Genomic DNA, 27,018 nt, shown 5'->3' with positions numbered 1-27,018 from the left:
TGGAGTCCTTTGCATGCCTTCAGGTTCTACCAGAACCAACAGGGTTTGAACGAGGGTGAGAGAGCGGGGTGGTGCTTGGCTTCCCTGGAAATGGAAGATCTCTCTGGGACAATCATCTGTTTTTGGTTGGGAGGGGTACCTGGAAAACCAGTAGGAGAGCTGTGTGTAGGGGTGGGGGAGTCCCTGGAGAAAAATAAAAAATAAAAATAAGGCCTCAGCTACTTACTGGAAGTTCTTCTGACCACAGAGTTCCTGGCATTTCCTGGCCAGTGGGAAGGGACCAGGGCTCTAGCAATTGCCAGAAACTCTATGATAATCTTACTGTAGAGCTCCTGGTAATTGTAGAGCTGCTCAAGAAACTTCCATGTAACTCTAGGAATCACCAGGAGCAGGAACTCTATGGTCAGAACTTCCCGTAGAGAAACAAGGCTGTCGTTTTCTTTTCAATTTCTCCCAAAGACAATCGCATTGCCCCTTTGGCCCCTGTTTCTGCCTGCTGATTAGCAGATCATTGGCGGGCAAGGGCTATAATTGGCAGGAGGTCTCCTGCCATAAGCCAGCAAATGGGAACCCTAGCCCCGGAGAAAGCAGCTACGTTGCAGTCAAAGGCATAGCCGGAGTGGAGAGACTGAAAAGTGTTAACATACTAAGTCCTATAAATATGATCTCTCTCTCTCCCCCCCCAACTCTGTCCATATGCCCAGGTTGGATTTTTCAAATCATTGGATCAGCATCTCGGGCGGAAAAAGCCCCACTATCTATTGGAACAGTGACCAAGACATGATGCTTAAAAAAGGAAAGCCTGAAGACCAAGCCCTATGAGGAAAGGCTGAGGGGTTTGGGAATGTTCAGCGTGGAGAAGAGGAGGTTGAGGGGGGACATGATGGCTCTCTTTCAGTATTTGAAGGGCTGTCACTCAGAGCTATTCCTGTTGGCAGCAGAGGACTCATAATAATGGGCATAAATTAAGGGCAGGAAGGTACTGACTGGATATTAGGAAAAACGTTTTTTAGAGTAAGAGTTGTGCATCTATGGAATCGGCTGCCTACGGAGGTGGTGAGCTCCCCCTCACTGCCGGTCTTTAAGCAGCAGCTGGACGGACACTTGTGTCAGCTATGCTGCCATAAGGGTTGGGTGTGTGTGTGTTAGCTTGCCAGGACTGCTGCATTCCTTTTTAGCTTCTGTAACGCTTGCTTATCTATGGCCTTGCAGGTGCTGTGTAGTGTCTGGGAATCAGGGGAACCGTGGGAGCGCTTTCGGTCCCCAGCTTCGGCTCTAACGGCCAGGGGCTTCTTCTCCCACGTGCGGGAATGTGGCTAATTGACCTAAGGAAGGGGTGTGTGTGCATACGAATACCCTATATCCCATTATGCTTGTAGGGGCAACGCCATTCTTAACAGTGCCTTTGTTACTGCGTCTATAGCTCTTCAATAAAGTATAACCTTTCTGTGAAGCGTGTACTCCGTTGTTGGCTGTGGAACCTGACAACTTGTCAGGGATGCTCTAGGCCAGTGGTGGCGAACCTATGGCACGGGTGCCAGAGGTGGCACTCAGAGCCGTCTCTGTGGGCACACGTGCCATCGCCCCAGCCAGGCCCAGACCATCATTAAAGTGTCGAATTCTCTGCCAAATCATTTTAAGTACATGAAAGCATTTGGGATTGCTTTCCTTACTTTGTTTGGATAATCTTAAGTTAACGTATGAGTTGTTTTTTCTAAAATAAAACCTCAGTACTCAGGTTAAATTGCCGTGTTGGCACTTTGCGATACATAAGTGGGTTTTGGGTCGCAGTTTGGGCACTCGGTCTCTAAAAGGTTCGCCATCACTGCTCTAGGCTGATCCTGCACTGAGTAGGGGGTTGGACTAGATGGCCTGTATATGGCCCCTTCCAGCTCTGTGATGCTAGGATTCTAAGGAAAAGGGTAGTTGGGGAACTTGTTACTGGTTTCATTCATTACTAGGATTACCAGCTCCGGGTTGGGGAATACATGGAGATTTGGGGTGGGGGGGGAGAGCCTGGGAACGGCAGGGTTTGGGGAGGGGCGGGGGCACAGCAGGGCAGGGTCCGATGCCACAGAGTCCACCCTCCAAAGCAGCCATTTTCTCCAGGGGAATTGATCTTGGTCATCTGGAGATCAACGGCAATAGTGGGGGGAGCTCCATGTGCCACCTGGAGGTTGACAACCCTATTCGTTACGAGTATATAAATCTCATCTGATCTTAAAACCCATGGCTTCTTTTCAACGTAGACATTTCTGAATCCAATAGTCCATAGCTACTACGTAGATACACTGGGCAGCTGGCTGGCAGAAGTTACGGGGACATAATTTATTTTATCTTAATCCCTTTGAAGGTCCCTCCAGAAAAAAAATGGTAGCTCTGCCCCATCACAGCGGGATACCTACAGCCTTGGCTGACATAGGCCTGGATGCCAAAGTCACCCTACATTAGGCTTGCCAAGTCCCCCCGGGGGGCGGGGAAACCTCCTCCCCAGAGGCCCGTTCCCCGCCGCTGCCGCATCGGGCCCCGGGGGGAACTCCACCCCGACGTGCACGTCACCAGGAAGTGATGCGACCACACCGGGCGTGTGCTCCAGGATCAACCCGGGAGTCCCCCACTTCAGGACGAGGTACAACTTGGCAACCCTACCCTACATATTTACATCCTGTATTTTTTCCCCAGGGGCCCCCTGAAGCATTGTTCTCTTCTCCTCTGTTTCATCCTCACAAGAGCTCTGTGAGAGGTAGGTTAGGCCGAGAGTGTGCGACTGGCCAAAGGTCTCCCAGCAAGCATCAATGACAGAGCGAAGACTGGAACCCGGGTTTTCCAGTTTCTAGTCTGACACTTTAAACACTACATCATGCTGGCTCTCTTAGAGCACTTGAAGGAACCCCTTTAAGTGTTCACAGCCGGCGGAACCGTCCCCACAGGGGTGGGGCTTGGAACTGGGATGTCCCCCAACATGACATCATCATGTTGGGGATGCCCTGCCCCCTCTGGGAATGCCCCCCAAAGTGCCCCGCTGGGGGTGAAGATGGAACTTGGCAACCCTATGCTTAGGCCTGGTTGGGTTTGCAACTAAGAATAATGAATTCAGGGCATGTAGTGACCTGCAAGGAAGCCCAAATGAATTCAGTGTGGGGTTTGTTTCTAAGTTAAGGTGGCAATGAGGCAACTAATCAGTTAAACATTAAAGCTATTTTGGGCTATGAAAACGTGCAGATTTTTAAAAAAAGAAAATGAAGTTATTTAGGGCAGGATCAGTATTCCCTCTAAACTGAGTTAGTGTGAGCTAGCTCACAGATTTTTGTCTCAGCTCAGGAAGGAGGGCTCCAGAGCAAACTAATTGATGCAGCAGCCAAATCGCTCGCTCACAAATTTAATGCCAGAAGCTCACAAAGGAGAATTTTTGCTCACGAGACCCCACAGCTTAGAGTGAATATTTAGAAGGGAATGCTACTTCTGTTTGCTACAGCCCGCGTGTGGTGGTGGTGGTGGAAAGTATTGTCAAGTTGTGGCTGATTTATGGTCCCCGTAGGGTTTTCAAGGCAAGAGATGTTCAGAGGTGTTTTGGTCTTGTCTTCCTCTGCATAGCAACCCTGTTCTTCCTTGGTGGTCTCCCATCCAAGTGCTAACCAGGGTCAACCCTGCTTAGCTTCTGAAATCTGACAAGACTGGGCTTAGCCTGGGCCATCCAGATCACAGCATCTCCAAACACAGGAGGCATGTTCTCCACCCCCTGAACAGCTGCACCGTTATATGCAAATATGTGCAGATCTAATCAAGTTACCTACATGTTTTCTTTCAAATAAGATGAATCAACTAACATTGATTCAGCAGAGTGACAGCCATCCTTCAGGGTAAACGAACATATGATCACGGTGCAAATCTACTTTGTCTTCCAATTCAGCTCCACTGAAAAGAAAGCTGATTTACATATGGAGATTACCAGAATAACAAACCTGGACTAATCCTCTTACTGCTGCGGCTGTCATCAGGGGCTCCCCCCTCCCCTTTCATTTTCATACATGCGACCTCAGTAAATAGATGTATTTTAGAGTTCTTTTTCATGGGTTCTTTTTATGGCTATATAAAAGACAACTGTAATGGTTGCTTCTGTCAGTGTCACCGTGGCGCTCCAGAGATTGTCTCTGCCAAACCATCGCCATTTGCTAAGCATTCCTGTGCTCTTCTTCTCTTTGAGCTGGTGTTGATAAGGGAAGGAGGATTCCCCCCCCCCCAAAAAAATCAGTTTTTAAAGATATAGCCATTGATTCTTCTTATTTTCTTTTTTTCTCTCTTGTAAAAGAGGGATTTTTCTTGGAGAGAAACCAGTGCACCCGTTTTCTAATCAATCCCATTTTGATCAAAGAGAAATTCAAAGAGAGGGGACAAGAAGGGAAGTTCTGCAGTTGAACTGAGCGATTCAGTGGCCAGCACAAGCAGCCTTCTCTCTGCACTGTTATGTCAGTAGTCAATAGAACGGATGTTGCCATAATCACCTGCACAAATTGCCCATTATCAGGACAACCCTAGGCAAAGTAACTCCGGCCTAAACTCATAGCTGGGACTAGGAGTCGCTCTGCAGATGACGGCACTCTCTGTTTCCAGCAGGGGGTGCCATTTCCCAGCCTTCTCTTTGGGCCAGTTTGGTGCCCGAATGCCCAAGGCCAACTCCTGTTTAAGGCCAACACATTTTACATCAAAGTATCAGTGAATAATATAAAACTTCCTACCTGGTTTTCGACTTCTCAGATTTCACAGAGCCGTTAAGGCCGATGTCCTCAGTTTTTACAGTAGTTTTGAGTCCTTTTGCTGTTTTATCTCAGACCACAGGCTTACTACTTCACCCACCAAAGATGGGAATTGTTTAGTTGTACACGTCCTTGCTTGGCGGTGGTGGTGGTGGAAAGTACAGTAAAGTCACAGCCAACTTAAGGCAACCCTCAGGGTTTTCAAGGCAAGAGACATTCCGGGGTGGTTTGCCATTGCCTGCCTCTGCATAGCAACCCTGGTATTCCTTGGAGGTCACCCATCCAGGTACTAGCCAGGGCCGGCCCTGCTCGGCTTCCGAGATCTGATAAGATCAGGCTGGCCGGGGCTATCCAGGTCAGTCTTTGCTTACTGAAGTTAAAACTGCCTTAATTTTATGCCGCAATTCTACACTTAGTGGATTTTCTTTTGACAGTGACTTCCAAGGTGCCAGATATCAATCGGAGGTCACTTGCTGCAGAATCCTAAAAAGAGCTATGCCTTTCCAAGCCCATCGATGTCCATGGACATAGAAGGGTATAGCTCTGTTTAGGATTGCACTGTTAGGCAATACTCAGAAAAGCAAACTAATCACAAGGAAGCATTTTCCTGCCACGGAACAGTCCCTGCCTCTCCCTGCCTCCCACGCCTCCTTTGATGGCCATTGTCCCCCTCCTGCAAAGTCCCCACTGGTCACTCTGATTCCCCTCTCCGATCCTATGCTGAGTTGCTCCACTCTAAGCTAGGGATGCCAGCCTCCAGGTGGGGCCTGGGGAATCCCCCAGAATTACAGCTCATCTCCAGACTACAGAGATCAGTTCCCCTGGAGAAAATGGATGCTTTGGCGAGTGGAATTGTACCCCACTGAAGTCCCTGTCCTTCCCAGGCTCCACCAGGCCTGTAGCCGGGATTTTGTGGCTTGAGGGGCGATTGTTTTTCTGGTGTGGCTGAAGTTCTCAGTGCAGAAAGAAAAGCCAGGATTCTGAAGATTACGACTCAGCTACTCTTCTCTCTCTAAGTCTTCTCATACTGTCTAGTCTACATTGGTGTTCTTCTGCTAGCAATCACCGATAGCCTATTAACCATTTAGCCAATAGAAAGCTGTTTTACCAGGATAGATCTCTAAACAGCAAGCTGTCAGCCACTTTAGACGACAGTTCTCAGCTGCTGCAAGTTAATCACTCCTGCCAGCCTAAGCATCAATTCTGATAACAAGCCGGCAGGTGGGGATGATGACTTCTATAGTCAAGAGAGCTAACACTTAGGCAGAAAAACGCTCTTAAAGGAGACCAACCCCCTTGCTCAGTGCAGGAATTAGTCAACTACAGCATCCCACTCTGCTTAAAGGAGTAAGTAAAGGTAAAGGTTTCCCTTGCTCGAAAGCCAGTCGAATCCGATTCTAGGGGGCGGTGCTCATCTCTGTTTCCAAGCCGAAGAGCCAGCACTGTCCAAAGACGTTTCTGTGGTCATGTGGCTGGCATGACTAAATGCTGAGGCGCACGGAATGCTGTTACCTTCCCACTGAAGCGGTACCTGTTTATCTACTTGCAATTTCTTGCTTTTGAACTGCTTGGTTGGCAGGAGCTGGGGCCAGAGACAGGAGCTCACTCGGTCACACGGCACTCGGGTCTCAAACTACCAAGCTGCCGACCTTCTGATTTGCAGTTCAGCATCTTGACCACCGAGCCACTGCAGCCCACTTAAAGAAGTACACGCCTTTTAAAAATGTTCAAAAATGATTGAAAAAAACATTTACAGGAGAAATTCTTGTGGGGCTGCGCCTTTAAGAAAGGGGGTGGCGCCCCCAAAAGCTCTACCATAGCTATGGGCCTGGGCTCCACCCTCAAATTTCCAGGATTTTCCCAACCTAGATTTGGCTAACCTGTCCCCCCCACCACCACTGGGTGGGACCTGGCAACCTTAAGTCCACCAAAATAAATGGGTCCAGACTGGAGTAAATTCAAATTAGGTCTCTGTAGCCATCTCCTAGAGAAGGACGTTCACATCTTTGACAGCAACCAACCACTGACACAGTGTCAAATCCTTCACAGTTCTCCACTACTCAAGTTGAATATTGCTTCCTGAATTTTTTAAAAAATTTGATACCTTGGGCACGATCCAGTCAAAGACACACACTTTAAAGTCCCACTAATGGCCACAAGAAGAAGTCTCAAGACTCTAGTTTCCCCCTAGCTCCATATTGCAGGTTGTAAATTTGGTTTAAAAAGTGTTAAGAAAGAAAGCATTCAGAACTTAAAACACGCACAAAACACACACCCTGCCCGGTCACACAACGACTTAGAGACTGGGCTTCTGGGAGAAATTTTCTTAAAAGGAAATGTCTTGGTAGTTGTTACTTTGACATGAAACTTCAGAACAATGTCACACATCCGGAGCTGCCTTCTACTGAATCAGACCCTGGGTCCATCAAGGTCGGTACTGTCTACTCAGACTGGCCGCAGCTCTCCACGGTCTCAGGCAGGGGCCTTTCACATCACCTACTCTGAGGTCCTTTCGCTGGAGATGCCGGGGATTGAACCCGGGGCTTCCTGCATGCAAAGCAGAGGCTCTTCCCCTGAGCCACAGCCCCTCCCCATCCTTTAATGCGCTAACAATACTTCTCTCACTGCCCAATTCATAACCAAAAATATAACCTTGGCCCACTACCCATTTCCCTTCCTTCTTGCAATGATTACTTTAGACTTGGCTTTTCTTCCCTGGAGAGTCTCCCCCACTCCACTCCACTCCACTCCACCCCACGATGTCAACCCTCCAACATTTCTGAGATGAAAACCGGAAACACTTGCCTCCTTGTGACAAGTCTCATACCCAAGACTGCTGCCTGGGCAAACTCCTCTCCTATCAACACTCAGTTTAAGCATACAGGAAGAGTGAGCATTTTATTCACTTACCCCGCAATAGCTTGGCCAGCCCTGGCTTCTAAAAAAGGGTTTGTAAACCAATTAAACCATTTCCTTTACCAAAAAACATAGAACAAATTTTGAGCCATGCAAAACACCGAGCGGCATTTTTTGCAGGGATTCCCAAACGGTTGGGTGTGTGTGTGTGTGGGGGGAGCATCATGTTCTACAGAGGGAACGGGCTGAAACAGACACTCTTCCATCTGAGTACCGGGGGTTTAGCGTGGCAGCCGTCCACCATTCTTTTCTAACCACGGAAGCTGCAACGAGACCGGAGATTCTGGCTGCAACCGTCCTGCCCCCCCTTCAGCTTCTTTTTCCCGCCCTGCTGTTTTCAGAAGGCAGGTCGTGATTTGGGGTTGCCAGCCTCCAGGTGGGGCCTGGGGATCTCCCGCTTCTACAATTGATCTCCAGCTGACAGAGATCAGCTCCCCTGGAAAAAAAAGGCTGCTCTGAAGGGTGGAGTCTATGGCATTGTACCATGCTGAGGCCCCTCCCCTCCCCAAACCCTGCCCTCTCCTGGTTCCACCCCCAAAGTCTGCGGCATAGAGTGATCTGCCTGGGGGGAATTGTGCTATTTTAGATTCCATCCACCACACTGGCATTTAATAATGGTTTGATTCATGAAAACTGAAGTGCAAGGAGATATCACAGTAACTCTGCTCTTCTGGTAACCTCCCCCCCAATCCTTTGATTCTAAGTGTGCCAGTCGTTTAGGTGGCTCTGTGCCGTATTTGGCTACCAGTTACAGAGCTGTTCCACGCTGTGTGCTCTGTGGAATTGATTCTGCTCTTGGAAAGAGCCCAGCTAAGGGAAGCATAGCATCAGAGGCCTATGAGCCTACCCATATACGGATGCAGTTTTGACACCAAACCCACCTATTGACCAAATAAGGGCATCCCCCTTATCAGACAATTTTAATCCAAGCATTTTCAGTTCACCATTCTGCACAGAACTTTTCATCACATGGTTGTTTTTTCTGACAGTTATTTAACACGTTTTCTAATAACAAGATTTCCAAGAATTAACTATCGGCATGTCCACATTCTCATCTCCGTCACTTGTGTGGTCCTCTTGCTTGGCTGTTTTTTCCCTGTTCCACATATTTTGCTCCCTCTAGTGGTCGATTCGATATTACATCATTTTATGTCCAGCATAAAAACCTGCAGTTTAATTTTGCAAGGAGATAATGCTGGAGATAACTTGACGTAAAAAAGCAACCACTAGAGGGAGCAAAGTACACGTGAAACAGACCACCCCCTCCCCCAGAGCAACAGGAACATACAAGTAAAGAAAATGAATGTGCAGGAAATCCCTCTTGTTTCGACTTCACTCTTTTTGATGCCTCCCTCTGGCAAAGTTTAGACTAAGCTCCTCAAGACCTACGTTCTTGGACTCCATAAACCAATGTGCATTGCAATACAGAAATGGATGAACAAGTAATCTATGCATCTAGCACATTTTTTTATCCTGCCCTTCCTCCAGGGAGCTGAGAGACGTATGAATCATTCTTCCTTTTCCTACGGATGTAGTGATAGACGCGAGGAATTATTTTTGGTACAGGAGCATCCACACATGCAAACTGACCCGCATTCTTAAGCAGTATGGTTCAAGAACAACCACAATATTTATTTATATTTATTTATTAAATTTTTATCCCGCCCTCCCATCTGTAGCCAAGACTGTAGTCCTGTGCACATTTACACAGCGGGACTTACTGCTGAGTCAACATGCTCAGGACAGAGCTCCTACAGATAGAAATCTAGCTTTCCAGGCAGAAGGTTAGCTGATAATATGTTTAGTTTCCCCCATGCAGAGAACTCCTTTAATAATGCCATCCCCTCTACCCACGTTCTGTTATAATATACTTGTGGAAAACTTTTAGCCCATGACACATGAAGTTGCCTTATACCGAATTAGACCCTCGGTCAATCAAGTCAGTATTGTCTATTCAGATTGGCAGTAGTTCTTCAGGGTCTCAGGCGGAGCACTTTCATATCACTACCTGATCCCTCTAACGGGAGATGTCAGGAATAGAACCTAGAACCTTCTGCATGCCATGCTGAGGCTCTTTCACTGAGGCACAGCTGTATGGGTAGACCAACTCCCAAAGAGATATCTGACTGGATGCTTTTTAATTTCCCCAAGAATAGCTGCCTGTGTAGTGGGGTTGCCTTAATTAAACCAAAAGGGGCTTTGTTTTATTGTCTCGGGTGAGGGAGATTTCACCATTCATGATCAGATGTTTCTAAACCTTTTACATTTGATTAACATTCAGGACGCGACGCATCATCCACAATGGCTCTCTTGATAAGCGTGTGCATAAACGGCGGGCTCGTCGGCGGGGCTAATTAATGGACTTGCAGCATCACGCGAGCCATGGATAAAATTCCAGCTTCTCGTGAGCAATTTGGCAAACTTTGCCCAGCGCTTCCCTTTCTGCAAACTTACTGTAATATGTTCTGTACGACAGCCCAGGATAACAACACTGTTCAAAAATATGGCTGCTACTAGAGGGGGAAAACGACAGCAATCAAAAACCACAACGAAAGATGGAGCTCTCTATCTGATTACACGCTTCAGTAACAGGAGACCAACATGCACTTTGCTATGGTGCTGAAAGTCAATGTATGTTCAGCCTCTCTGGCTGAAGAATCCAGGGTCCCTGATAAGTTCTTCAGGGATGATTTCAGACCTTTTGGATTCTCAGGATTCCTCCTCAGCCATTACAGGTACCAAGTAGTTTTGCAAAACCAGGGAGACTGGCAATGACCACTCTTGTGAATGGTCTCTGTATTTGACTTGGAATTTTACACAATTAGATCTCAGCCAGTGTTTCCTGCATTACAGGGCCCCTTAAACCTGCTGTTCATGCTTTTATCCTTCATAATCATATATATAAATGCCTGCCTAGCAAGAGTATCAGGTTACTTCCTACAACTAGAAAAGATACCTTTAGACATTTATCTGCTGTTTTGATATATTCATTTCTTTACAACTGTTGACTGTATAACCTTAGCTTGTTATTTAGTTTTCTCTTTGCACATCTTCATCATGTTACATGTTGATTTGCTGTTCAGCCCGTCTATAAGCTTGAATCTCACCTACTATTCAAATGTGTTTGAAGAAGTGCGCATGCACACGGAAGCTCATACCTTGAATAAAACTTTGTTGGTCTTAGAGGTGCCCCACTGGACTCTAAATTTGTTCCACGGCTTCAGACCAACACGGCCCCACCTGGATCTGCCTAACAAGGAGCTATTGCATGGCATCTGAAGAAGCGGGGCTCCGGTCCGCAAAAGCTTATTCTGGAATAAATATCTTATTACAGGTGCAATCCTAAGAACACTTACCCCTCTCTAGATCCACTGAAGTCTGTATGATCAGAAGGGCTGAACTCTTCTTAAGATGGCATTGTTAGTCTTTAAGGTGCCACAAGGCTTCTGTTTATTTTCACATCTAGGGAGAAGGGTCGCTTATCATTTTAGGAGAAAATTCCTTCATACCAGCTTTGGATAGCTCACATTTTATGAACAGGATTTAATTGTTCACTAGCCTGAAATGTTAAGGGTGTGAGTTCAAATCCTGAATTTGTAACCCATGTTGAAGAGCCCAAGAGTCCTGCAAACACTTTAGAGCAGGGTTGTCGAACTCATTTGTTATAAGGGCCGGATCTGACACAAGTGAGACCTTGTTGGGCCGAGCTATGTGTATCATAAACTGTAATGCCAGGTAGTGGAGATATAAACACAAAGGTGTTTTTTTAACTTAAAATAAAAACATGCTTAAACCATTAGCACTCTTGCAATATTTTGTTTATTAAACAGTGTCTGATAACTGACACCTCTTGCTCTGAATTACTGCATCAAGATGTCTGTGCTGTTGCAATCTTGAGTATGCTGTTCAGGTGTGTATCTGTAAGTTGCAAGCCACAAACCTATGATGACACAGCAGCAACAGAACTGGAAGAAGAAGCAGAAGACAGCCAGTTCCACTGCGGGCCTGATAGAAGCCCTCTAGGGGCCTGATCCGGCCCCAGGGCTGCATGTTTGACACCCCTGATTTAGAGAAAGCATTCCCTGTAACAGAATTAAGAGGATCAGGACCAAGCTTTGTGTGTCCAGCATCCACGGCATGGGAAATCCTGAAAGCTCAGAAGAATATGGCAGCATTTCGCATCCCTTTGGCTTCCCAGAGCCAGTACGGTGTGCTGGTTAGATTGCCACACTAGGATCTGGGAGACCCAGGTTCAGATCTCCACCCTGCAATGTAAGCTCGCTGGATGATCTTGGGCCACTCACATACTCTCAGCCTAACCTACCTCGCAGACTCTCAATGTTCCCTCTAAGCTATGGAGTCTTGTGAGCAAGAATCCTACCTTGTGAGCTACTGGCATTAAAGTGGTGAGCCAGCGATTCGGCTGCTGCATACATTAGTTTGCTCTGGAGCCCTCCTTCCTGAGCGGAGATAAAAATGTGTGAGCCGGAGGGTAGAAAATTGTGAGCTAGCTCACACGAACTCAGCTTAGAGGGAACACTGCTCGCAGTGTGCTTTTGAGATTAAAAATGGAGGCGGTAATCGAATCCACTTTGGGTCCCCAATGAGGAGAAAAGTGGGGTATAGATGAAGATTGAGTGCTTCCTACAGAAGGAACTTGGGGCTCCGCCACAGCCATCTCATGGGTGCATGCTTGCTTGAAACACCCACCACAGAGAGAACTGCCGTTATCCCAGAAACAGTTATCAGTCCATTTCTAGCGACTACCTATTTGTCAAATAACTTGGAGAAGAGAGAGTTCTACGACATAGGTTGAGTCAAGATACACTTTGCTGGTTTCTGCTTAGATGCTCTGCAATTTCCTGCCTCACTTTGACTGCGTTTGGCACTTTCAGAACATCAGCCATACTCTGAGTAGACCTTAAGACACTCCTATAATAGAAACAGTACTAAGAATAGCCCTGTGGACGTGATAATCAGACTATGGAAGCACGGAGCAGGATTGCCAGCTCTGGCTTGGGAAATTCCTAGCGATTTGGGGGGTGGCGGAGCCTGGAGAAGGTGGAGTTTGGGTAGGGGATGGAGCTCAGTAGGGGATATGATTCCATACAGTCTACCCCCTGAAGCTGCCATTTCCTCCAGGGGAACTGATCTCTGCAGCCTAGAGATCAGTTCTAATCCCAGGAGAACCCCAGGACCCACCTGGAAGATGGCAACCCCCAACTGCACAATAATGGGTTAATACACAAAGTGGGGCTTTCCCACATTCTCATTTCCCTCCCTGATTTCTTTGGATTTCCCCCCTATTCTGCATGTATTTTGCTCCCTCTAGTGGTCAACTCGATATTACACCGGTTTATGTGTGGCATAAAAACCTGCAGTTTAAATCTGAGGGAGATATGCCGGACATAAACCGGTGTAATACCAAATTGACACTAGATGGAGCAAAACATGTGTGGAATAGGAACCCCCCCCCCAAGTAACAGGAATCTGCTGTCAAGTCACAGCTGATTTATGGTGACCCCATAGGGTTTTCATGGTAAGAGACATTCAGAGGTGGTTTGTCATTGCCTGCCTCCCCGTCACGACCCTGGTATTCCTTGGAGCAGTCCCATCCAAATGTTAGTGAAGGCTGACCCTGCTTAGCTTCCAAGGTCTGATGAGATCAGGCTAACCTGGGCTATCCTGCTCAGGTCAGCAGGAACTTACAAGCAAGGGAAATGATAATACGGAATAGCCTCCGCTGTCACTTGATTGTCATTTGCATGGGGCTAAAAAGGGGCAGTATTTTATTTCCTCATGAGAGTTCCCTTCCTGAAACACTCTTGGAACCAGAAATGACCTTTGCCCCCAGCTACCCCAAAGGGGACATTGAAATGATTTCATATTAACCAGGAATCAGTCAAGTTCGGCTTTGTCGATTTACTCGCAATTACACATCATTTTCTTTGTTTATCTACCGGAAAAGCCTGTTTGAGCCTCTGTCTCAACAAATAAACTTGAAGTAGAACTAGTGGTTTTTATTTTTATTTTTTCATCCTGCAAACATGTTATTAACAAAAAGTACACTTAGGTTGGGGTGTTGGATTCCAGAGATTTTCCGCGACATCTCCCTAGAGGATACATTCAAAACTGCTATTTCATCTTATCCTGAAAATACGGACAGCTTTATTTCCCCCTTCAGACACCAAAGCCACCGGGAGTAAGATACCTCCTTTCCAGATAACATGATGAACAACTGCTCAGGGGCACTAAAATGAAAAACAAAGAATCTTGGAGAGGCTTCTTAGGCGTTGGTTTTCTCTCTGTGGCCCTATACCCTCAGCCGAAGCTACACATAGGACAGATACAACTTATGGGACATGCAAGACACTGTCTAAAATCCTGTCCACGTCAAAGCCCAATGCTGAAGCAGAGCCACAGTTGCAGAGTCCTCTAGTCCAAACGGGTCCTTTTTTGCTGCCTGCCTCCAGAGTCCAACTGCTTAGCCTATGTTTTCAAGATCCTTCCTGCATAATTCTGTGCTGAATTACCCTTTTATTTGCATAGCTACCTTCAGCAGAAAAAAGACACACACCAAAAAAAGACAGCTGAATTTACTCAAGCCGGCAAGAGGGAGAGAAATCAAGAGAGACCGATTTCACAGGACATACGTAACAGTTCCTTCTAAATCTTAATCAGTTGTTTATTGGTTGGCAAACAAATTTCACTTTTACAACAAATATTAGTAATGAGGTCATTCAACTTGGCGACCATACAAAATGCATCATAAATTAAAAAAAAGTAGAATCTGTGCTGCTAATTTACCTCCTGGGAAGGCCTACATTACTTTAAATCTTGTCAAATAAATACATTTCCTGTTAGGAAAATAATGGAAGGATTTTTTTAACCACTCAAAATAGGTTTTTCTTTTCTTCCCCCCTCCCCATCTTTGCTATGTCTCAGTCAATTTTTGTTAGACCTCTGCAGTACAAGTTCCTAGCTTGGGGACGGGATTTTGACTCCTGCAGAGGACAGTGTGTTCAAATGCAGAAGTCCCAATGACTCCCCTAAGGATATATCGGCTCTTAGAAGGGTAACTAATGTCTTGGAGAAAGGCTGCATGCCACAAACGCCGCACCTTCTCACCGGTTGTGCACTGTAAACATAAAAGTTTGTCCAGCTCTCCAATTTGCAAAATGTTTGGTTGACAAATTTATAAAGAAATACAGAGTTAGGAAAAAATATCTCTTAGACTACTGAAGAATGGCATTTCTAAATCAATACGAGGAGGGAAAAAAGGATCTTTATAGAGTGAATTTCTTTCTTTTGCCCAGTGGAAAACAAATTTATATGGAAAAATGGCAAAAAAGAGGATGTATGAAAAATCTTGCTCCTACTGGTAGACAACCTTGCGAGACCAGCACAACAGAAAAAAGTTTTGTTTGTTTTTTTTCCACTACATTAACAGGGACGCAAGTTCTGGCGGAACAAAAAGCAGACTATATGTGCAATGCTAGTATCTGTACATTACATAGGAATTGTTCCATTTTTCTCTGCCATTAGAATTATCATCAGTTAATACAGCAAAACATAAAAAATATGCTGTGTAGCATACAGTTACAGACTTCCCTTCTATTTCTTTAAGGTTTGCTCCACAGCTTAAGTGGGCTGTGGTGAAATCAAATGGTGAGAGACCAAAAAACTATTATGTGATACAGATTCGGAATAAACAGTTTTTTTTGCTATTTTTGTTTCATTTTTTTTTTTTTGTGCAGCACTCCAATCTAGATGCATCATTGCTAGTCGTCGCAAATGCACATTCGGCCTTGTGGAAATCAGGTCCTTGGTAATAAGAGGAAGAGCGCATCCAAAGATGCTTAAACGAATACAGTTATAATTTCAGACGGCCACACAGTGGGCCATTTTATTTTTCCTGTCGCATCCCTTCATTCGCTTCCAGAAGTCTCTCTGAGGTGGGGGCAGGGGGCAGGAGGGGGGGACAGGAGAGGGGGGAAATCACAGCCGTTAGCATTCTTCCTGGGCGTGCCTAGAAATCCTATTAAAAAGGTATGAGAATTGTTTGTCGTTTAGAACAGCATGAAGTGGGAGAATACACAATATTACCACCGCTTTGATTTAACTCCGAACAGTAATCCGAGCGCTGGGCGAGGAGCGTTTGTTTTTTGTTAAAACGTTTCGCTTCGTCTTCTATAGACTAGTGACCAAGTGAGCCGGTCCTTTGGAGGTTTCTTCCGATGGGGTCCCGTCCTTGTTTGGCGGGACTATAAATCCGTCACTGCTGCCTCGCCCCAGCTGGTAGTAAGTGTGTAGCTGTTGGACATGGTTTCTGGAGCCCAGGTTTGGCATGCTCTTGTAGTACACGTCGTCCACATCACTACTTTTGGCTGACGGGGGTTCGGTCTGAGTGCTGGTGGTGATGCTCTCCGCGGCCGGCATGCCAGCCAGCGCGGGCATACTAGTATAAAGAGAGTCCCTATTGGGTGACTGGAGATCTTCTGTGTGCTCATTGGTTAGCAAGGGGAAAAAACTCTCGCTGTTGTCTTGCGGAATCCGTCTCCTGCCGTAATGGTGAGGCTGGTGGTTCTCTGCAGAATAAACCCTCGGGGGGAGCAACGGGGCATCCGACTCCTCGTGGATGAGTTCCAAGCCAAGGCTCTCCTCTTGGCTGAAGGAGGTGGCGTCGTCGAGAACAATGGCGTCGTCCTTGCTCCCGCCGCCCAGGTTGTTGACCAGCTTGTTCATCAGGTTCCTGTTCTGTTCGCTGGAGCACTCGTGGTTGTTCAGGTAGGAAGGTATGTAGTTGGAAGTGAGTTCTTTCAGAATCTTTTTCTCTAAGGCGGTCTCACTGTGGTTATAGCTACGGTCAATGATTTGCACACAGTTGCTCAGGTATTCGCTGCTGGCAATGCTGTAGCTATTGCCGTGGTTACCATTCAGTGGTAGAGTATCCATGACACTTGTATCCCTGGCATTGTTCAGAAGCCCCTCTGAAAAATATCACACAAGAAAGGTTGACTTGTACCAACAGGTATATGCATGGGGGGTCCTGCTCTACACGGCTATTGCCCTAAGGGGGCAACGCGATTGCAATACTCTTTTTCTACATTCTACAGTAACCGTGCACAAAAAAGAGAGAGAGAGAGAGGAGATAGGGAGAGAAAGGGAACAGAAAGGGGGGGGGAGTACATAAATTATAAGGTTTGGAGGCAAGGAAAACCACACCGACTAAAACAGGCTTTTCCAACAGGTTTGTTGCATGAAAACAAGGGCTTCTTGTTAACAACAACAATAACATACTTTTTCCCTGTTGGAAATCAGGTCTCCACAGAACTTCCAAGCTCCTAGCAAAGCATTCCTACTGACGCTAAGGCAGGGGCAACATTGATGAGCTTATCTCAAAATTAGTTCTGAAGGGATCTCTTGGTTTATTACAGAAATTCTGAGCGTGAATGAGTTGTTTTTTTTTTTTTGGCAATTGTCTAATTAAAAACAAATTGCATTCTGAGCATAAATTCTCAGGATAAAATCAAATTTCTCACTCACAGCAACCCCACTGAAGACAATGGAGACGTGTAAGACCATTAAACGCCAAGTCTGAACTTGGTATCAAGTTTACCTATAAGAAGTTATTGTGAATAATCTTTTTTTTTAAAATTCTAAATCACATTTGAGGCATCTAACAGAACTACCTACATATTGGCAGATTATTATGCAGTTGTTCAAAACGGCTAGAAAAACCCAATCAAAGACTTATTAGGGTCTACGAACTCCCAAAGTACAATACAAAAATCGCAAAACTTTACTGCATTTCTTTGCAGAACAGTTGCAAACGTGAAAGATTACCCTCACTGCCGCACTGCTGACACAATTCAGTGTAAATCACAGCCACCTGAAGGTGGATGTGCAACTCAGTCCTATGGCTACATACTCAAGATGGTTTCAGTAGCTCCTGGTCACTAGAAATCCTGCGGCAACCCTGCCCATGTTTACCTCGGAGTAATCTCACTGAACACAGAGAGTAATTCCAAGTAAATTTGTGTGCATGAATGCAGCTCTAGACATACTTCGTAGACAATTTCAATTGAACTCAATCGGACTTAGAACCAATCATGCTTAGAACCAATCTGCAAATGCAGAGGCAAGCAAATCAACCAGTTTTGTCCTGCAAGTTTTAAGTCAGTCCACAATTTGCAATATTAATTACTAAACCTGGCCGGCTGCTAATGACGATTTAATGTTGTAAAACGGCATGCTGACTTTCAAGTCACTTTGTCAGGACCCGTAGAAATTAATACAGTTATGATAACTAGAACTGTGTCAACAGTTGCGCCTGTGAATATATTCTTTTAGTTTTGCTGCTATGTTTGTTCAGCAATACAACCGTGATGCTTTTGTATTTTAGTTTGGGAGATTTAACTCTTTGTCGATTTGTGTTTGGGGTGTTCCCCCCCCCCCAAGTTCAATGCTGCCCTTGCTGGCGCCGGGGCCTCTGTTGCTAGACCTTGCGTGATGCAGATGTCCCAAGACTGCATCTGAATTGGCGTGCAGGGAATGAGGTATGCCCGGGGCCTGGGAATAGAAAAGCTTTTTTGGGGGTATCATTAGTTATACACATGACCAACACACATCCTGTACAAAGATATATAGATATACATTTTCTGTTCATAAAAAAGCCCTGGAAACTGTTTTGGTTCCTGTACCCCAAAAGAGGAGGGGAATAAACTGTCAGAGATTTAGAATCACAGAAAGCTCTGCTGGCATGAAATGGCATTAGGTACTGGCAGGGCTTTTTTTGGGGGGGGGGGGGAAGAAGAAGAGGTGCCAGAAGTCTCAAGAGGGAAATGGAGTTTTTAAATCTGTATACTGAAAAACTCATGGACTTCTAAACATTTTTAAAAGGATTTTGTTGAAGAGGTTCCAGAACTCTGTTCCGGCATGTTCGCCCAGGAAAAAAGCCCTGAGTACTGGGAGCCCGAGAACATTTTAATTGTGAGGTTTAAACCTGCCTTTGAGTCTCTTAAGAACATAAGAAGAAGAGCCCTGCGAATCAGGCCAGGGGTCCATCTAGTCCAGCATCCTGTCTCACACAGGGGCCAACCAGTTCCTCTGGAAGTCCAACAATGGGGCAGAGAGGCCGAGGGCTTCCCCTCATGTTTTCTCCTGGCTCTGGGATTCAGAAATTGACTCTCACGAAAGGTGGAGGTTCCCTTTAGTCACCATGGCCAGGAGCCACCGCTAGACCTCTCTTCCTTTCTATTTAGGTGAATGTCTCATTTCTTCTGACATGGGGGGGGGGGAGGAACAGGCATCGATAATGCAAAGAAGTATTCAGGCTAATAACAGAGCTAAGTCTGCATGGGGAAATTAATGGAACAAGAAGTGCTTACAACTTCACACAGGGCTGTGAGTGACTTGGGCACCTTCTGACGGCAACTGTCTTGTCCCAGTTCTAGTGCTGTGGCACACGAACGGTAGCACAGCTATAGACCTGGTCAGGAGCAGGACTCTTGCCCCCACCCAGTGCTCACTGCAGGACATCAGCCATGTCAACTATAATCCTGTCCCTGAAACTGCCACGCTAAACAGAATAGCTAGACTCAAGTCCAATAGGACCTTAGAGACCAACAAGCTTTTGGGGGGTAGAAGAAGAAGAAGAAGAGATTGGATTTATACCCCGCCCTTCACTACCCAAGGGAGTCTCAGAGCGGCTTACAAACTCCTTTCCCTTCCCCTCCCCACAACAGACACCCTGTGAGGGAGGTGGGGCTGAGAGAGCTTTTGACAGAAACTGCTCTTTTTTAAGAACAGCTCTTATCAGAACTACGGCTTGCCCAAGGTCATCCAGCCAGGTGCAAGTGGGGAATCAAACCCGGTTCTCCCAGATTAGAGTCCGTGCTCTTGACCACCACACCAAACTGGCTCTCAATAAGCTTCCCAGAGTCCAAGCGGCCTATCTCGGCCTCTCGAAAACTTATACCCCGAAAACCTAGTTGGTCTCTAAGGTCCAACTGGACTCAAGTCCAGCTGTTCTGCTGTGGACCAACATGGCTGCCCTCTGAAAATATCCTACACCGAGTTCCACCATTCTGTTTTCACCAAGGTCTGTGGGGTTTAGAGGGGTGCAATTCCATTTAAGATGGCACTGTTAGTCTCCCACCAAGTCATCTGAAGTTTATCTCTAGCTTTGTTAATATTAAGGATGCCTATTTTTTTTCTTGTTACTTCTGATAAGGGCTAGGATTTGAGTAACTTTCAGAGCGGCCAGAGTTCCTTCACCCCACCTCACTTTGCTGCAGTGGACACAAACTACCCTTCACTGGCCTGCAGGCCGAATTTCCCGAGTCATCTTCTGGAGAAAGACAGGGCTGTCGCTGGGCTGTAAACTGACTGCGCCTCGTGCCCTAAACCTCTGCCCAGCCGTGTTTTGAAGCCTCTCTCAGGCCCAAGGAAGGCTCTAAAACTTGGCTGACTAGAGCAGTAGGATACAAGTCACCATCTTTCCTCTTTTAATCAAGCCTGAGAGCCAAACTCCATGTTACAGAGAACACGGGTCCTAACCCATGATCGCCGGTACTGTTTTAGAGGAAAAACTAGATGCTTAAAAACCGCCATGAGGCCAATCCTGATCGGGCCCATTACACGGCAGCACCAGCTGATATTCGACCCCCCAATCAAGGGATAGGGTTGCCATTCCCCCATTGGGGCCACGGGATCCCCTGATTTCAGGGGGCCCAATCTGCTGAGACCCCACTGGCTGGCAGGGGAAGCCCCACCCCAAGATGCCCCCTCCCGGCAGTGCCAGTGCGATGACATCACTTGGGAGTGATGTCTCTGTGTTTCCGCCATTGTGGGCAACCCTTTAGGTTTTGGGCCAAACTCTGTGGTTTTGAGGCCCAAGACCTCACAGAGGTTTGCCCAAAACCTAGACTGTCACCCCTGACGTTGGAAATGCGTTGATGTCACATGCAAAGTGCACGCCCCAGAAGAACTCCAGGAAGGCTTGGGAGCCCCCCTGCCAACAGCCTGTGGGACCTGGCAACCCTACCACGAGGAGGGGGGGCTGTTTCAGTAACCCTAAAGGCATGGGGGGGGGAGATTGCTTGTTGCCACCTCACTGCAGGCTCCATCAGGATTGGTCCCTTGTGGCTATTTCCCCCCTAAAATATCATCGGTGGCCATGGGTTGGGCCTATGTCTGCCGTGACATGTAGTTTTGCTCTGAGGCGGAGTCCCGTGGAACCTGAAAGCCATCTTGCTGCTTTGTGATTTTTCGTCCACCCTGATAAAAGGTATTTTTCTGTTGGTCATGCGGAGCTGCTTAGACTGCAACAGCCTGCAAGCTCGGGCAGCTGCGTTGGAAGGGCCGAAAGAGCAATGTGCTGCCACCATCTGGGAGGCCTGCCCTTTGGGAGACGAGGGTCAGTCTTCTGATGCTTATCATCCGCCTGGGATTCCCTTAATTAATATTATAATCCTCTAGATAAACACAAAACACGAGAGAAGATTATGGCTTCCGTATGCTTCCCCCCCCCCCCCCCCCCCCCTCGCCGGGTGCTGCCAAATATGGCACACCAGGCTGAACAGAGACTCTTGGATTAGGAAAGCAATTTGTTGACAACAGAGATTAATGGCCATTCACATCCGCAAGAAAGAAACCTTTTAATACACTGTCAGGGTACCTTCTGAAAATACTGAATTCAGTCTGCATCTGTGAGGGACTAGAGAGAGCATGTCTGCCTGGACTTGGGAAGTGTCACGGTAGAGATTTTTGCGATTTCTCTGAATTGAAATGTCCCCAAAATGTCACTCTTTATTTTGGCCTTCAGATATTTACTGGATATACGGCTAACCTGTATTTTCAGACAGACAGGAAAAAAGCTGGGCATAAAAAACAGGGCAGCCATCACAGATGTAGAATGAAGCCATTTATTTTCATAGCATAAATCTTTAACCAACAATCCACAATGCTGAAGGGGGGAAACGTTAAAGAAAAAAAAAAAGGTGTCGCAAAGGTCTGGTGTGGTAATGAGTGCCTCTTTCTCTAGCGTGGTCGTGGCTGGGTAAGCTTATGCATTAAGACATTACTCCTCATTCCTTCTGCCAATGCATAGAATTACCAGCGAGGCAATTTTTTTTGGGGGGGGAGGGAAACAAAGGAATTGCCTTGCATTGCCAATGGATTCTGCCTCTCGTGAGATGCGCCACGATGACATGAGGAGACAGCATGACAGTTCAGCAGACAAAAACGGCGTCAACTCAAATGCCATTCTTGTACACGAACACAGAAAACTAAAATCATAAAAAGACGTGAAGAAAAAAACCACACACACACACGCCGGATGAAAGACAAAAACGGAAACAGACACAACAAAAGTGATCTAATCTCTATCAAGACACAGATAATGTGGCTTATTGTTCCCGGTTTCTGCATGGTGACGGATGGACTGGTTTTAAAATTATCTACATCATCAAAATATGATGCATTTAAAAAAAGTGAACTAAAAAAAAATTACATTTGATATGCAATGTTTAGCTTTACTCCCATACTTGTCTCTCTGTAGGGCTCTAAACGACAGCATGAAGAAAAGGAAAGAAAAAACAACAAGTAAGCTTACAGCGACATTAGGAGGAAGGTGAGTCAAAAGCAAATTGATGATATGCTGCAAAAGGGTTAAACGGAAACCATTTCGACTTCTGGAAGCACATGACGTAAGTTTACGTGGGTTTAGAAAGGATTAGCCACAGCATGATTGATGCACAACAATAAACACAGTTGTAAAATCCCCCCTTCCTTGTATTTTTTCAAGATGCAATCCAAAATTTAAAAAGGGAAACCGAAAAGTACCAGCCTCAATGTCCGAAAGCATGCAAGGTACTACCCGAAGTCTTAAAATGAAGGCCTTTATTTACTCTTATTACACTTATTAGCTTTACTGTTAAAACGAGCACCTTCTCTTCTCCCTAAGCACTGCCTTATTATTGCAGACTTCTCCCTCATCCACAGAGTGCCAAGGAATCTTTAACTAAGCTGTAGTGTTTCGAAGGGTATTTCAGAAGTGATGCCAAGTTTCGCTATGTCCCAAAGCCCACTGAAATGGCTTGTTGGAACCCAAGGCTTGTTGGAACCCAAGAACACTTCATTAGGCTATCAGGAAATGAATGCCCAAAGAATTTGTTCAAGTTCCAATACTATTTTTCTTAGTTGTTTTCCTGGAGGCCACAGCCAAATCCCTATTCAGTCTAAAGTGAGTCAGTCTCTGTTCCATTTCGGCCTACAGCTCTTTGGAGTCGACAGGGACCTCAGTGGGGTAAAATAGCATAGAGTCTACCCTCCAAAGCATCCATTTTCTCCAGGGGAACTGATCTTTGTAGTCTGGAGATGATCTGTAATTGCAGGGGATCGCCAGATCCCTCCAGAGGCTGCCATTCGTACCTCTGCTAGCAGATCACCAATTTTGGCCTGCCGTTTGAGGAAGGTTCGTGCAAAGTGGCCAGTTCTCTAGATAACAGTGCAGGTGGATAATGCCTTTCCCTCATGGCAGGAATTTCCAATACTAAGAGCTGTTTATAGGTTCAGTTTTTGATGCATTTGCTGCCACGAAGCTGGAATTTATTTGGGTGGAGAGTCCCTCCATTTGGCCTGGCAACGGTGTTCAGTTGCTTTGAACCCCATCCTTAATGTCATCACACCTCTCCCCATCAGCGTCTAAACTAGGTTCCTTTTCAACCCTGCTAGGGAGAGGAGGGAGGAGGCGGGTGGTTGCTCTTGGGGGGCGGGGCTTCCCCCACCTGCCAGCTGGCTGACGGGCAGGAGCCCCTCCAAATTGGGCAACCCCCACCAAACCGGGGGGGGGGTCTGGTAAGCCTAGGCTGAAATCACCACATGCTGACAAGGGTACACATGATATAGCCCCCAAAGAACTAATCTGAGACGTGCACATGGAGGGCAGCATACTTGGAATGAGCCATGTTACAGTCTCCTTGTAACATGAAAAGCCATCATATGGAGAGGGAAGTTGTCCTAGAGAGACTGTAGTTGGGGCCCATATTCAACAATCCCCCCCCCCATATCATCCATATGCCAGGTGGGGTAGTGTTTTGCTCAGTGACATGCCTGGCTCATTCCAAAAGTCCCTCTGATATTTTATTTCAAATGGTAACTGGTACTACAGGGGGACCAGTCTGGAGAAGGACTGTCGAGCGGGACCGGCTAAACTACCACCAAATGTGTTGCTTGCCCCCTTCTTTGAGCACCCATTTTGAAGGCCAACTCTCCATTTTTATATTATTTTGCTTCAGAGGAGATCACTGATGATGCCATGCAGGGAAGAGCATAGGAATTTTAACTGGGGTGAACAAGGTGTGGGGTTGCCAACTCTGGGGATCCCCTGGAATTACAGATCGTCTCCAGATCTAGAAGTGGAGCCTGTGGAGAGCAGCGCTGGGGAGAGGGGGGACGTCATGGGGCTCTCCTACCGTAAACTTCACCCTCCAAGGTAGCTGTTTTCTTCAAGAAGAACTGATCTTTGTAGTCGGGAGATTAGTTACAATTCCAGATCTCTGTGCCCCACCTGGAGGTCGGCCAGCTTAGTGCATGGGAGGTTATATAACCATGGTGATGGGAGGTTAGGTATGAAAGCATTAGACAGGAACTGGGAAAAATTACCTTGGGAAACTGAGATCAGCATATTTCGTGCAAAAGTGGATATTACATACCATGAGCACTTGATATAAAAAAATAAATAAGCATGCAAATTGATAAAGACAGGAACAAGATTCCTTGTGGAGGGAGATGGAAATTTCGGGTTCGTTCCTGCAGATTCGTTCTATTGGCAGGATGGGTTTTCGTACAGCGGAAGGAGTGTTCCCCAGCTGAAAGGAGGAGGTTGGGATGGGAAAGCCTCCTTCCGCTGGAAGAAAACACTTCTGCAAGGAGAATGGGTTTGTGAGATCCAACCTGCAAAGCTGAGACTAAGTGAAACATCCCATTAATTCAAAACTGGGAGGAAAATGGACATTTTGAGATGACTAGTCAAGCTTTAGCACTTAGATGTCAGCACTGATTCTAAGAGTTTCGTGGAAGAGAAGGTCACCAAAATTCTCAGGGTCAAACTAGATGTTACAGAGGAGATGCATGAACAGACTCATATATTTTTTTTTAACGCCTTAAAAGCAGCAGTGTAAATCTGCCAGTATGAAGAGGAAAACGACAGTGGAAAGGGGAGAGAGGATCTGCCAACCCAACGGTCCTTATGGCTCACGGAGAGCCACATTTGCGGTTGCCGTCAACCAAGGGAGTCACACATACATCCTCCTCATGAGGAGGCTCAGCGCTTACCCGTCTGTCTGGTGGCAGCTGTTTCAAGATGGGAAGGATCCACCTGCTGACCACAAGCCCTATGGGGGCAAGAACCTTGCCCGCTCTCCTGAAATATGGGGCAGGGGTTACATCAGGGGAATGTAGCTGAGACGAGCCACAAGGTAGCATGTCACAGAACCACACGTGGCTCCCGAGCTGCTGAGTATCACTGCGCTAACCCTTTCCATTTCTGCCCTTTGTCCATTCAAAATCACTCTACCCAAGCTGCTTTTCTTCCGATGAAAGAAAGGAGCTGAACCCTTTTAGCTTTGTTCTTGCCTCTGGTGGGAAAGTGTCACAGAGAGATCTTTGATTTTCCAACGGCAAAAAGAAAACGGGTTAAGCAGTGACTCTCCCACCTGCCGGTCTTCCGGCTGCATCTGAGGTCATTTTTCAAAGGGGAGACTGTATGCTCTAAAATGTCTCATATGGCAAAATAGTAAGTAGACAGAACCACCTTGTCTGCAGCACGTGAGCAGCGTGGGAGCGTCCCCCCAGCGCTGCACCACTGGCTCTCCAGTCCGCCCATACAGGGTTTCCTTTGCATCCTCCTCCCGGCCCATGGGGCCTTGCGGTGAGGATACAACAACCTGGAACTTACCAGCTGCTGTCTTTTATACGATTTCTGTCTCTGGTACCTAGCATTATGTTTTATGGCACACACGGCCCGGTGACAAAGTGACATTTATGTCAGATCCGGCCTTCGTAATAAATGAGTTTGACACCTCTGGTTTAGGTTTCCCCTTTCACAGCACCGGGAAGGATGCCGCATCGTTCCACCCCATGTGAGGCCACTGGGTGAGGCCTTACCCTTCTGTTCTTACGGCAATACGATGTAATCCCACCTTTCAGCTCTTGGCTACTTGTACTACCCAAGCTGGGAAATGTTCCTCTTTCCTTTAAAAACAAACAAACCAAAAGGGAATCATGGAAGGGAAGGCATGCAAAATCTCTTTCTCGAATGGGAAAAACAAAAATCCTATCGAGAATGCCTAGGAATGAAATAGTCCCTCACGCTTACGTTAGCATGCAGTCAGAACGATGAGGAAAACATGCTTTTTTTAATATTAAAGCTTCTTACTTCCTAGTTGTTCAGGAAATAAGCAGAAATGAAATGTTTTATTGTCCCACTACAGTGCATTGATCCAAAGTCCCCTGTGGCTCTTCTGTTATAACATTTCCCTCACCACGGCCAGATCATGCCGTTTCCCTCTCGTTTTAGGAACAAAAGTCTTCTGTTCTGGTTTTATCCTTTTTACACATTTTAATTGACAGCCCGGGCCATCAGGAATATTTCACAGGGATCGTTTTCTTTCTCGGTTTGTATCCTGCCCTTACTTCGAGTACAGTTCCACATGCCTTCTTCCACAGGGATCCCTAACGGCCGATTATCCAATCTCAGACCTCTCCGTTCCCATCTTTCCAGCAGTTTTTTTCCCCCTCACACCAGTAGAGCGTTTTCTTGGGACTCCCAGAGAGATTTTGCTTGCTTGGTTTACTGTTCTTGAAAATCTAACTAGAATATATTCTAGGAGTAATGCCAATTCAGTTTGAAACCTCAGCTTATATGTTGTCGAAGGCTTCCATGGCCGGAGTTCATTTATTTGCTGTAGATTTTCCGGGATGTGTGGCCGTGGTCTTGGCATTGTAGGACCTGACGTTTTGCCAGTAACTGTGACTGGCATCCTCAGATGTATAACACAGAAAGATGGAGCACTCTCTGTGTCAAGGATACTCCGTCTTTCTGTGTTACACCTCTGAGGATGCCAGTCACAGCTACAGGCGAAACGTCAGGTTCTATAATGCCAAGACCACGGCCACACATCCCGGAAAATCTACAGCAACCTCAGCATATAATTTCAGCACTTGGTGTTCAGGTAAATCTGAAATGTGGAGCTCTTAATCTGAAACATGGAGCCTTTTTTCCTGCTACATTTACTCCGTCCATTATAAAATGGAAGGGAAAAAAAATATAGTGATGGAAGCA

At 46.4% G+C, this 27,018-nt stretch overlaps 1 protein-coding gene across 2 annotated transcripts in view; it reads right to left on the bottom strand.

The window, feature by feature from the left end:
- Window positions 1-15,641: 15,641 nt before the first annotated feature.
- The window catches only part of ADGRL3 (adhesion G protein-coupled receptor L3), a 643,333-nt gene continuing 631,956 nt past the window's right edge, over window positions 15,642-27,018 (bottom strand). For both annotated transcript variants that reach the window (XM_015412493.1, XM_015412494.1), the window contains exon 22: window positions 15,642-16,660. In XM_015412493.1, the coding sequence (XP_015267979.1) occupies window positions 15,861-16,660 (800 nt within the window). In that variant the 3' untranslated portion in view covers window positions 15,642-15,860. The remainder of the gene's footprint in view (window positions 16,661-27,018) is intronic.

The sequence above is a fragment of the Gekko japonicus genome, unplaced genomic scaffold, assembly GCF_001447785.1.
Source record: "Gekko japonicus isolate JY-2015 unplaced genomic scaffold, Gekko_japonicus_V1.1 scaffold74, whole genome shotgun sequence".
Lineage (NCBI taxonomy): Eukaryota > Metazoa > Chordata > Lepidosauria > Squamata > Gekkonidae > Gekko > Gekko japonicus.
The sequence above is the reverse complement of the archived record's forward strand: the minus strand, read 5'-3'. Positions and strand labels throughout refer to the sequence as shown.